This window comes from Festucalex cinctus, chromosome 5, assembly GCF_051991245.1.
Source record: "Festucalex cinctus isolate MCC-2025b chromosome 5, RoL_Fcin_1.0, whole genome shotgun sequence".
Classification (NCBI taxonomy): Eukaryota; Metazoa; Chordata; class Actinopteri; order Syngnathiformes; family Syngnathidae; genus Festucalex; species Festucalex cinctus.
The window spans coordinates 25056659-25069633 of NC_135415.1; the positions used below are offsets into that span (position 1 = coordinate 25056659).

At 40.5% G+C, this 12975-nt stretch overlaps 2 protein-coding genes across 9 annotated transcripts; one reads left to right on the forward strand and one right to left on the reverse strand.

Moving 5' to 3' along the window:
- Positions 1–1253: 1253 nt before the first annotated feature.
- On the reverse strand, positions 1254–4243 carry LOC144018421 (Rieske domain-containing protein-like). Of its 4 annotated transcripts, none has more exons than XM_077520518.1 (4): positions 3897–4243; positions 2238–2468; positions 1801–1835; positions 1254–1727 (listed from the first exon to the last, which is right to left on the reverse strand). In XM_077520518.1, the coding sequence occupies exons 2-4, from the start codon at positions 2440–2442 to the stop codon at positions 1452–1454; spliced, it is 516 nt and encodes a 171-aa protein (XP_077376644.1). In that variant the 5' UTR covers positions 2443–2468; positions 3897–4243; the 3' UTR covers positions 1254–1451. The 4 variants fall into 4 exon arrangements, with proteins under 4 accessions (XP_077376644.1, XP_077376645.1, XP_077376646.1 ...); XM_077520519.1 differs by lacking the exon at positions 3897–4243 and adding an exon at positions 3522–3774; XM_077520520.1 differs by lacking the exon at positions 3897–4243 and adding an exon at positions 3396–3517.
- On the forward strand, positions 2353–12882 carry LOC144018415 (uncharacterized). Of its 5 annotated transcripts, none has more exons than XM_077520509.1 (14): positions 2353–2493; positions 5252–5343; positions 5408–5848; positions 5952–6114; positions 6198–6295; positions 7529–7741; positions 7832–7919; positions 8021–8142; positions 8238–8343; positions 8714–8785; positions 9010–9119; positions 10130–11983; positions 12367–12460; positions 12553–12882. In XM_077520509.1, the coding sequence occupies exons 2-14, from the start codon at positions 5267–5269 to the stop codon at positions 12697–12699; spliced, it is 3585 nt and encodes a 1194-aa protein (XP_077376635.1). In that variant the 5' UTR covers positions 2353–2493; positions 5252–5266; the 3' UTR covers positions 12700–12882. The 5 variants fall into 5 exon arrangements, with proteins under 5 accessions (XP_077376635.1, XP_077376636.1, XP_077376633.1 ...); XM_077520510.1 differs by lacking the exon at positions 2353–2493 and adding an exon at positions 3738–4390 and having other exon boundaries at positions 5252–5317; XM_077520507.1 differs by lacking the exon at positions 2353–2493 and adding an exon at positions 3739–4390.
- The last annotated feature ends 93 nt before the right edge of the window (positions 12883–12975 follow it).

The window sequence follows — 12975 nt, forward strand, 5'->3', positions numbered from 1 at the left end:
CTTGTATAAAATGTCTTTGTTGTTCCATATCTGAGTTGACTGTTTCTTAAAATTTTATTTAGGAAGTCAGAACATGGAGGCAAAGAAATATATTACAAAATGTATTATACAAAACTTAAATACTAAGTTTTTACAAATAATTCCAATATTTTTGCTTGACTTCAGCTTCAAACATAAAAAAAATAGGTTTTTGATGTATCGACATTTATGAATACGCCGTTTAGTAACAGTATACAATAATAAGATTAATAATATAAAATGTATTTTTGTTCACAAAATATAAATAAAAAACAAAAAGAGATAACTAAATGTAACAAGCATCGCACAATCATGAATTCAGCGTTCGAGAAAGCATTCACACATGGTGTTATTTTGTAGAAAGATTCTGATTAGTTTGTTCTTTTTTTTCTTTCCTCACAGTGTGTGCGAAAACATGTGTAGTATTTTTGCACACATACGTTTAAATACTTAAAACTCATTCACATGTCAAATTAAAATTAAAATGTGAAATAATTTATAAGGTTGTGCGAAAATCATGATTTTTTTTCATTATTTCATGGCATTTTAATTAATACTTTAATTTATATGGGTGTTTGTGCTAAATGTATAACACTAGTTAAATACACCATTTATTAAATTGGCCATTATTTAATCAAACTGTGGAATATATTCAATATTATCTCACCTATTTAATTATTCACTTCATGACACTACTGTATACATGTTTCATTGACTTTTTTTAATTATTTAATTCCATTTCCATAAACTATTTATACAGAGGATTGCTGATGCCAAAACTGGGTGTGATTAAATGAAATACATTTTCTGTAATAAATCATTGCAAGTCTGATTAATAAATTTCATTACTATTATAATAATTTTATTGATTTGTATTTATTGAAAATAGTCACTGATGGTGTATTGGCACATTTGCCTGACTTTGTTGTCTCTATTGTGTCTGGCGACCAGTTCAGGGCTATTTGGCCCAAAGTCAGTTTGGACCGGCTCCAGCACCCTGCGACCCAAGTAGCATAAGGGGTGTACAGAATGGATGGATGGATTGATTTACAAAAAATGATTTACTTCATGACTTGTTAATTTGTTGTATTTAATACGGTAACAGCTTGCTAACAAAGCATTTGTGTTACAGTTGACTGGTGCAGTCTCATGATTTAGCGCGTGAATTTGCAGATCTTTTTTCAAAATGTTTAAATATTTCGTTTTTCATAGAAAACACATTGAATGTTTTTCACTTTTTTTTTTTTTTTTTTTTTTTTTTACTGGCCGTCAATTATATGCATATTTTCGTTATCCCTAGCAGCAATCCACTGTACTCATTAAATGATTTGACTTGATTAAAGTGAATTACTTCGCAGGCACTAGAATGACACACTATGTGTCACAAAATACTCTCCAGAGGCAATGTACATACAACATGCCATATTTTCTTGTCAGTGGACTTTTTTGATGCATAAATTGGTCCTGTATGCGTCGGTTTGGTAGTAATCAGACTCAACAGTCTCTTTGGAGTCATTTAGTGTAATATATATGTCCTCGTTCACTTGAGTGACTTTGTGGACCCTCTGTTTGACACCCTTGGAGCGCCAGTGAGTTTTCAGAGGTTTGACGGTGGGGTTGTCCACGGCTTGGTACAGTCCCTCGCCTTCCACCAGCGTGATCTTGTACTTGTGCCATGGACAGACGATGCACACACGCCCGTTGAACTCCTGATGGATGAAGAAGATGTGAGGATGAGATGCAATATTGATGACTACAACATGTGGATGTTTGAAAGCGCACCTCAATGTCTCCTTGTTCTAAAGCTCCGCCTGCATCTGTCAACACACAAGCAATTCCTATTAGCTTATTTTTTTCCCTTCATTAATTTAGCTCTGTGGACAATTCTTTATGGTTTACAAACAGATGAAGAGAACAATGCAGTTGAAAAAGGGAAAAACTATGATAGCAAAAGAAGCTGATGAAAGATGAAGAGTAAGCTCTGCCAGAAAAAGACAAGCTAAAGCGAGAAAGCGATGTTGGTGAAAGAAGTAGCAGAATGAAGAAGACAAAACTATCCTGGCAGAAGAAGTAGAAACTATACTTGTAAAAGAAGCTGCTGAAAGTTGATAAATAAGCTATGCCGGCGAAAGAAAGAACTATATTGGTGAAAGAAGCAGTCAAAAGATGAAAAAGATCCTCAAACATGTATTGTATTCATCTGAAAGACTCTTTCTTACGGTAACAGCGCATGTCCATCGCATAGAATTCCCCCTGGTGGTACACGACTAGGACATCCCGACATCCATTCACCAGCTTGGTCACACGGCCGTGTCTGATGATGTCATCTCGTTTCCCGATGAAGTGAGAGGAAGGCGGGGGAGGAGGAGATAGCGGAGCAGATGAAGAGGATGAGATCTGACAAATCTTCTCCTTGGAGGACATGTTGGTTACTTGCTAGAGGGGCATTCCTGTTCAAGAAAAGAATCATTAAAGGTCATCCTTACTTGTGCATTTACCATTCCCAAAACTAGCAAACGTAAGAAATTGCTGCAACAGGAGGTACAAAAAACCTGAAACTATGCTAACAGACTGTGAAGAGGAATGGAGAACAATGGAGACGCTACAGAAAGATAAAAACTAATCGCTGTTGATGAACGAAGGTGACAAAAGATCGAGATAAAACTATGCTGGAAAAGGAAGGGAAAGCTATTCTCCCATAACATTAGTCAACTAATGGGACGATTATCCTATGCTGGCAAAAAAGGAGAAAGATGACAAAATAAAACAGAATGAATGCTGGTGAATTACGTAAAACTGTAATGTTGATGGAAGCTATGCCTAGTACAAGAATGAGGAATCCAAACCTAAATTCAAAATAAAAACATAGCCTCTATCTAATGCAGCTTGTAAAAAAAAAAAAAAAAAAAAAAAAAAAAGTTAGTCCAACATGGAATCCCCTCGTATGTGGTCAAGGATAACAGCTGCTCATGCATTCAGTTACTTTATCCCCAGCGTTAACAAAATGCACATTCGTTCAGGAGCTCCTATCGGCTACAACTCAAGCCCAGAATGACAAATTTGAGCCAACGTTAAAGCTGCAATCTTTCGTCTTTGATGACAACATACTCGCCGTTTGGACTCAAGTAGGGCAAGTGGTAACTGACTGGAGAGTGGGTGTAAAAGTACAGCATGAATAGAGTAATAAATTTGAGGCATCCTTCCCATGTTTAGCTTGTGAATACAAAGATAGATTAGTTGGACTTTTTAAAGACACGAGTGTTTGAGAATTGGCGACTAGAACCACAAACAGGAAACAGAAACAACCAAAAGTTCAGTTGGTGTCAAACTTGACACCTAACACCGTGTCTACTTTCAGTTTGTATATTAAAGGTTACCGTAGTGTCTATTGAGTTGTACAACACAGTATAAGGATAATATTTTCAGTTTTACAAAAATATAACTGCCATAGCCGAGCAATATTAGCACAACCTGCTAACAATACTCAGCATGTTGTGTGTTACCATTAATATTGTCCCCCTGTAAGGCACCATCGCCTAGCCACGGATGTCTTAAAAAAAAAAAAAAAAAAAAAAAAAAAAACTTGGACACTTAAACCGCCAAGGACTTGCATATCAAATAAAATGTCAAATATTACATATGAAATTTTAAGTCCGTGAATGCTGGCGCCGACACCTGGCTAAAAGGCTGTGTCATTTCTATTACCAACCGTCTAAAACATGAATCAACCTCGGCAGAATTTTGTTTCCGTATTTATTGAAAACAAAACATTGTGCACTGACAAGCGCTACTGTGCTTTGATAGAACAGTATAGTACTGCTTATAAACGCCCTGAGTAGCAATAATCATAATTGAGTAGCAATAATCATAATACTTACATGCATCGTTACGGTGCACATTAGTTCAGTTAAGACTTCGTGACTGACTGATCTAATCTTGTTTTATTGGATTATCATCTTTTTCGTGCTCATCCGCGGCAGCCGTCGCCATGGAGACCCAAGTGAAGTGTGCAGACATAGCGATATATCCATCCATTTTCTTGACCGCTTATTCCTCACAACTTCACAAGGGTCGCGGGGGGGTGCTGGAGCCTATCTCAGCTGGCTTTGGGCAGTAGGCGCCCCTGGTAGTACACCCTGGACTGGTTGCCATAGCGATATATGTCAACGTTAATTGTCACAAGGGAGGGACATGTGTTTTATTTCGTGCTAGCAACAAATTAGCACCGTCAGTTCGTTTTTGATTCAGAAGGCTCGCATATCACGACGCGTCTCTGTGGCGTCCAGTGCACTTTTCAAACATCATTGGACTTCGGAAACGTGCTCACAGCCTTCGTCAATGTGCATCTTGTGTTTAAACGGAACCCACACTGGTAAGTTTGTTTGTTTGTTTGTTTGTTTGTTTGTTTGTTTGTTTGTTTGCGTTTTATATGTGTGACTTTACACAACTCAAAAGTTCCCAAAATGATGGTGTCACGGTCGGGGAAATGGGTGGCAATTTAGTGATTTTTTTTTTTAACCGTCAGATTAAAATGTTGTTAAGTAAACTAATTTAAATATGGTCCATTAATGGCATTGTTTTTTTTATGTAATGTTTATTTATGAGCGTGCGCAATCTATTCTCGATCAGATTTACCCGATTTAATTAAAGTCTTAATACCGCCAGTCCGCCACTACGACTCAGCTGCGGCATGTACATCATCGGGAGTCGTTCAGGATCAGTGTTTATCAAATAAAATGTGAGAACTAACTAACTAACTAACTAACTAATTAACTAACTAACTAACTAACTAACTAACTAACTAACTAACTAACTAACTAACTAACTAACTAACTAACTAACTAACTAGTAACCAGTAGTCTTGTGATGATAATGTGGTCGACTTAAATGAGTAAGAGCAGCACAGTGGTTCTCAATTATTTTTTCCGCACAGGTTCCCTGAGGTGAAAAAGTGTGCTGTATTTTAATTACCATGTTTACAACGTGTGGGAGCGATAAAACTATATGACAGTCTGTATGAGTGTGCTCAGGCAGCAAAGATTCTCTCCTAAATTTTTCAGCTAATAACCCAGGCTAAACTTGCCTCCTCCCCGACATACAAAGCTTGTCTCGAAATCGGGATGTGAATAGTTTAATTTGTGAATCATGATCCGCGAAAATGTAGTAATTACTGTGTTGATGTCAAGCTTCAATGCATAATTGATCACAAAAGTAATTGTGTGGTTTCCATTAGGGCCTGTGGAGACAAATGGAAGACCGTCCAATCATGACACTGAGCCTGTTTGAGTGCCTCAAGATGGTGGGCCTTCAGCATTTTCATGACCGGTAATTACAAGATCTTAAACCCGAACTCAGACGGGCATCGCTCATTCGCCAACGTACTTTTCAGCTTCACTTCCATGGGGATCCGCCATGCGGTCCATCTCGTAACCATCACGACAGAGGACCTGCCCCTCCTGGAGATCCACACAGCGGAAGATAAAAGTCGTCTCTTCAAGCTGGTCCATCTGGTTAATACATTGGAGCGGGAGGGGGTGAGACTTAAAGAAGGGGCAGATGACCAGGACACATCCCACAAGCGTGCTGCGCAGCACAGCACCCACAGAGCCAAGCCAGACATTACGAAACGATTAGCCATGTACAATACGTACTCCACGCTACCACCTCAGAGGAATGCTGCGGCCCACCATCACATCCACCAGCACCCGAGAACCAAAGCTGCAGCCAAGAGGTGCACGGATAAAGCAAACCATCCAATGCCCGTTTACGAAGCCAAGCGAAAACCAGGGTACAACTACGGGCTTCCTCTTCAGCCAGTTTCTGCAAAAAAGTTAGTGAGTGCTTATACAGTCCATGAATGCCCTTCCAGCAGACAGATGGGAAATGATGGCAAAATGTATTCAATTTTCTTCCATTTGGACTCTTATTTGTAGGAAAAGCCATGGGCCAAGGATCATCGTTTGCGTGAGGAAACGACCGCTGACACAGGCCGAGAGAAGGAAGGGCGAGGAGGATGTGGTGATAACACCCAGCGCAGAGTGCGTGATTGTGGAAGAGGGCAAAGAAGCCCTGGATCTCACCCAGTACATTCTACAGGTACGACATTTAAAATTTTGAAAACGATGATGCAATGAGACTATCTCCAATGCGCATTTTGCATTGTCTGATTTGTTTTGTAGCATCCGTTCTACTTTGACCAAGTTTTTGGAGATTATCATTCTAATGAGGAAGTATATAAGAAAACAGCATATCCTCTGGTGCAGCACATGCTTGATGGGTAAGGTGTCAAATTGCCCACTTTTTTCCTTTCATTTATCAATTCACTTTTATTTCCAGTTCATTATTATTATTATTATTATTATTATTATTATTATTATTATTATTATTATTATTATTATTATTATTATTACTATTATTATTATTATTATCCATCCATCCATTTTCTTGACCGCTTATTCCTCACAAGGGTCACGGGGGGCGCTGGCGCCTATCTCAGCTGGCTCTGGGCAGTAGGCAGGGGACACCCTGGACTGGTTGCCAGCCAATCGCAAGGCACACAGACACGAACAACCATCCACACTCACAAGCACACCTAGGGACAATTCGGAGCGCCCAATTAACCTGCCATGCACGTCTTTGGAATGTGGGAGGAGACCGGAGTACCCGGAGAAGACCCACGCAGGCACGGGGAGAACATGCAAACTCCACCCAGGAATGGCCGAAGCCTGGACTCGAACCGGAGTCATTATTACTATTATTATTATTATTATTATTATTATTATTATTATTATTATTATTATTATTATTATTATTATTATTATGTTTTTACATAAGGTTTTAATTTGATTTCGTTAAGCATTTTGAAAGGGGTCCCTCCAGCCAGAATAGAAATGTTGACTCATATTTACTGATCTGGACAGTATTTTTTATTTATTTATTTTTAATGTAATTTAAAGAGGAAGTCAAGCCCCAATTTTTTGACAATAATATTAATATGTTCTATGCAGCCCCACTTGTCTAAATAGAGTATTTTGGTTAATATTGCATTAATGGAATATGAGTTAAGCAGCAAAATCCAACAGTTTTTATCCACCTCAGGGGTCGGCCATTTTGCCGCTTCCTCAGGGCTCCGGTAGCAACCAATCACAGATCACCTGTTTTCTGAAGCCATGTGCTGTGATTCATTGTTGCCGGAGCACTGAGCGACTGTGATGTCATCTTCAGTCGACAACAGGTGGCAAAATGGCCACCCCCCTGAAATGGATAAAAATGGCTGGATTTTGCTTCATAAAACTCATATTCCACAAATTTAATAATAATCAGAATGTCATATTTAGACTAGTGAGGTCACATAACATTATTGTCAAGAAATATTTCAGGTTAACTTCCTCTTTAAGGGATATTTCCAGCTAGTATAACTACTGTATCTATTTCAGCTCAATTTTATGTTATTATGTAAAGGATCTCCCCAGGCTTAACTGTATGAGACAAATTGTATGTGTATATCTAGGGGCAAAGCCACTTGCTTTGCATTTGGCCAGACGGGCGCGGGCAAAACTCATACCATGATGGGTTCCACTGCCGGCGAAGCGGGTTTATATGCGTTGGCTGCCCAGGACATCTTTGCCCACCTGTTGGCAACGCGCAGCCCGTTGCAGGTGTACGTCAGCTTTTGTGAGATCTACTGTCGTCAAGTCTACGACCTGCTCAACAATAGGACAAGGTGCTCTTTGTTTTTGCATAGCTGTTTTTGATTGTAATTGCAATGTGAAATGATGGGTGTAACTCTAATTCTTCTTTTGATCCTTTTTAGATTGTTTGTGAGGGAGGATGGGAACAATGTGGTGCACATTACAGGTATTTGCGATGTCAGAGTGGAATCAGTCAACTCGCTGATGAAGGTCGGTAAACAACTGCCTCTGACTTTTTAGACAAACGAGGGTCTTTCTGTATTTACTGTACAAAATAATGCCATATTTGTCCCTTTTTATTGCGTTTCAAGGTGATTTCGCAGGGTTTAGCGGTACGCGCACAAAGGGTTAGTGGCGTAAATCCGCTGTCGTCTCGGTCGCATGCCTTGCTTCAGATTCAGCTCAGATCCCCCCACCAGGAGATCATTGGCAGGTGACCTACTACATTGTACTGTCAGGCTGTTATCTACATATTTGCATATATTTTTAGTGTCCTAATACTCTGTTTTGTTTTGTTTTGTTTTTAAGAATGTGGTTCATCGACTTGGCGGGAAGTGAGCGGGCATCGGACACCACAGTAACAGACTGGCAGACTCGTATGGAGGGAGCAGAGATCAACCAGAGTCTGTTGGCTGTAAGCTACAACAGCACAATCCTTTATGTACTTAATGGCCAATTTGGACTCAGAAGTTGGAAACCAGAAAGCCCTTGGAGGACAGAATTATCTGTCCTCATCCCTTGTATGTGTCCAATGCTCCTTTATTGTGTACTAATAAGAAGTGGGACACCGCTGGTAAATTCTGTCCTTATCTTTTGCATTTGTTGGATTCTCCTTTTGTTGTGTGACTTCTTGGCCAATTTTGGCATAAAAAAAAGTGAGATGGAAAGTGAAATTCTGTGTCCTCATCTGTTGCAGGTTTGAGGTGTTCCTGTGTGTGCGTTTTAGACAATGTTGGCATCAGCAGTGGGCGACCTGAAATAATTTGTGATTTTCCCTCCCTCAGCTTAAAGAATGTATCCGCTCCCTTGATCAAGAGCAGCGGCACACACCTTTCAGACAAAGCAAACTCACTCAGGTACTAAGACCTCATTGCAATCTTTCTGTCGGCCCAGTGAAAATTTCGTCAGCGAAAAATTTCTGTCACAATTGTTTTTTTTTTCAGGCGAAAATTAAACGAAAACTAAAATAGAGACGAAAACAATAACTAAAATTGATCAACACTGACTGATTAACACTGTCTAGGCCTGATGTTATTTTCAGTACGCTAATCTCTTGAGATTTTACTTTTTTTATGCTTAGGTCCTGAAAGATTCATTTGTTGGCAACTCCATGACTTGCATGATTGCCAACATTTCACCCGGTAGCGTGGCCACAGAGCACACTCTGAACACGCTGAGATATGCCGACCGGTAAGTGTTCATAATGGCAAATTATGTTATTCGTGTGAGTCAACATTGGTCCAATTCTCCAATAGGATTATGTTAATGAACAAGCCCTGAAATTCGCCCAAAATGTATGCTTCAAACTCATAGTTTTTTGTACAAACTGTTATGATGAGACCAGTGGTTTAGTCTGGAGACTGAGAGAGCTTCGAGGGGGGGATGGGTGTGATGCAGGTCAACATCATGGCCATATGTGTATGAACTGGCATATGAGTGTGAACTACACAAACTACTTCATGGTGTGCCATTCTTAACTTTGAAATGTCTTATGCACTCTATAGAGAAAATTGTTGAACCAATTTAAGATTATAAATTGAATTGTTCACCAACTTAATAAAATAGCTTCAATTGGTAACAGACGAGTGAATTAATAAAGTTGATTCAGTTGGTAACACATTGAATTGAGCTAATCCAAAGTGAGTATATTTAGTTTAATTAATTATGAGTTTATTAAACTTAATATATTCACTTGAATTAAGTTAATCCAAAATTTGTCCAAAATTAATCCAAAGCGAATGAACTCACAATTAATTAAACTTAGTGAATTCACTTTGGATTAACTTAAGTTGGTCAACAGTTCAATTTGTAACCTTAAATTGGTTCAACAATCATTTCTTTAGTGTGTCAGTACTGCTGTACACTAAAAAACCCCGATCCCTGCTATGAATTACAAAACAAGAGTAATTAATGCTCCACGTAAGATTTTTAAAGGGCCTATGCTAAAGTCTGTAACTATACCACAGAGCAACAAAGCACGACTTTTCGATTAGACAGGGCTTTGGTGTCTTGTAGCATTTCAGAAAAGAAACACAAATAGATTGATTTGTGAAAAGTGAACCGCATGTTTTCAGTGTTTACTATCTGCTAATAAATTATTTTCGTTTCTGAAAGCACCAGAACACATCTGATTGAAAATGTTTGGTGGAGAACCAGGAAGTGAGCAGACCAGTTCAGGACATCCGCTTTATTTTCCACAGTGTGAAGGAGTTGAGGGGTCGTGGCGGAGGACAAGAATGCAAAAGCACAACACCTTCCAAATGCAATGGCGTTGGGAAGAATCTCCCAAAGAATACAAAGATAACGACACCCAGAGCGTTTCTTGCCGCCGTTTCGCCCACCCTGAGGAAACTCGGGGGCTATCCCGTCGACTCGTCCACGCCGATCAGAGATGGGGAGGAAAGAGCTGCAAGAGGCAAGCATGGCGTCAGACTCGACGACGCGAGGGGCTCCCAGATAATGGGCGACAAAGAAAATGGGAGCGCCAACATGTGTAAGGAAGGAAGCCGAAATGAGAACGTGGAAGAGTCAGTAGAAGAAAGTGGCGAAGACACAACAGTGGACAAGCAGATGCAGCAGCACCTGCAACATTATCACCGGCAGCTGCAGATGTTCAAGCCCTTCTCCGTCTCGCCGCCTTCTTACAACCAACGATCCCTCTGCTCCTCCGCATCGTCCACCGCCCGTTCCGGTTCGAAAAGCAAGCCAGCCGTGTACGACAGTGGGGTCGGAAGTAGTGATTCGTTCGGGGGAGACGCGCCGCAGAGGGCGGAGATGAGGTGGCTGGCGAATGTACAAGAGGCTGACCCCACGCTAGATGAAGGCGTTGTGTCCTTCAGCGATGGAGAGAACGGACAGGACTCGCTGGAAATGGACCCATCGCTCGACGGGCTGTGGACGGAATGTTTACTGTCAGTCCACAGCACACTCTGCGGCTCCCCTCCGGTTGAACCGCTACGTCAGGAAGCACAATCTGTCCATCCATTCTTAGCCATCCAGAAAGGGAAAATGCAACCTACACTGTTAAAAAATCCTACTCAGGTATACAAACAACCAGAGGATAAAGCAAAAACATCAAAGGATGATGCCTCAAGCATCTCCCAACCTAATGCTGCCACGGCCTTACTGGTTCAGGGAGATTGGATCAATAGCCATCTGTGTCCACTTGGGAGAGAAAAAGAGACACTGACACATGCAAAGAATAAAGACAGGCAATTCAACTTCCAGTCTTCCACTTCTGACACCAAATTGGCCAAAAAGTACACAAAGGAGCTCACTCATGCAAAGGATGAAGATGCTGGCCGATGTCTCCCAAAGGACTTCCAGTCTCCCACTTCTGCCAGTAAACTGGCCAAAAAGTGCACAAACGAGCGGCTCATACATGCAAAAATTAAAGATGACAACATTTACCTCAGATCAACTACTGCTGACGCCAATTTGATGAGTAAGTGCAAACGGGACCATCTCACACATGCAAAGGATAACGCCGAGATCTGCCTCCCAATGGAGCTCCAGTCTCCCACTTCTGACACAAAATCGGACAATAAGCACACAATGAAGGGGCAACTCACGCATGCAACGTCTAAACATCGAGAATTTTACCCCCGTTCTCCCACTTCTAACACCAAATTGACCAATGAGTGCATAACAAAGGATCATTTCATGCATGCAAAGGATGAATACATAGACCCCCGTGTCCCAAAAGACCTCTGGTTCCCATTTTCTGACACCAAATTGGCCAACAATTACAATTTAGAGCATCTCATGCATGGAAAGGAGGACGCACACCTGTGCCTACCAGACGACCTCTGGTCGGCCGCTTCTGACGTAGCTAATTTTACAGAGCTAACTCGCTCATGTGCACCAAAGAACGCCATGTCACCCTCTTTGAATAAAAATGACACCACCACACCAAATCTTCGGACCAGTCGGGCCACACCAGGACCAGAACACCCATGCAAATCTTGTAAACTCCAAATGGATGATCCTGTAGAGTTGCAGTGTAAGGAAAGACCCTGCAACCAGGAGTTTTCCTTAACAATGGATCATGCCAAGTAAGTAACGGCAAATATTTCATTGCACATAGAAAGTTGGCTAATAGTGATAACACTTGCTAATGTTCAGTTGCATTGCTTTGACATTATCTAAGATAGGACGCAGTCTTCTGCCAAGGTGAACCGAAAACAACTGTTTTTGTTTTGGTTCAACCACATTGAGCCTCCAATCTACTGTCTTTCATGCCAAATTGGCCAATAAGTACAAAGAAAAGCGGCCATTTTTGAAGACACAAACTTGTTATGCTTCAGTAGGACTTAAAAGAAAATACAAATAATCATGATTTAAAAAAAAAAAAAAACAGGTCTCAAAGTGATGTATAAGTAACTAACTGCCTATTTTTGTGTAAATCACTGTACAACATTCCTAAATTATTTTCAAGATGGCATGTCATCCAAGCCCACTGGGAGAAACTGAGGAAGATGGAGCCATTACTGCATGAGGAGCAGACACTTCTTTGCAAGCAACCTCACATGGTCAGAAGAGTTGAAAATTCTGCTGTTTACTGTATTCTAAATCTATGTAATGTAATTCTACTCTGGTGGACTTCCTGCTTTTTTTTAAATAGGCTTTTATGGACTATGTGGACAGGCTGGAGGATATCCTGGATCGCAATGCTCAGTGTCTGCGCAGCATGAGAACCAAGCTTCGCTTATATCGTATGACCAGCCCCTTTTCTGAGCCCGAGCACAAACAAGGGTCACAAGCTTGTTAACCAGTGGCTTGAATAAAGCAGGGTCATAAGTGAGTGTTTACATTTGTCACTCAGGAATAAAACTCACATGTTTTGTTTTGTTTTTTTAAATTAACCATGTTATAGCTGGAAAACCTCTTCCATATTATGTTTGATTTTATGTCTAGTTTTATTCAAATTAATAAAATCGATGTACGATTTAAATCCATGATTGTGGTTTTTGTTTCTACCTCAGGAATAAGTTGTAGCCATCAAAACTAGAGCTGCGAGCAACTGTGACGGGCCCTCACAACCTCG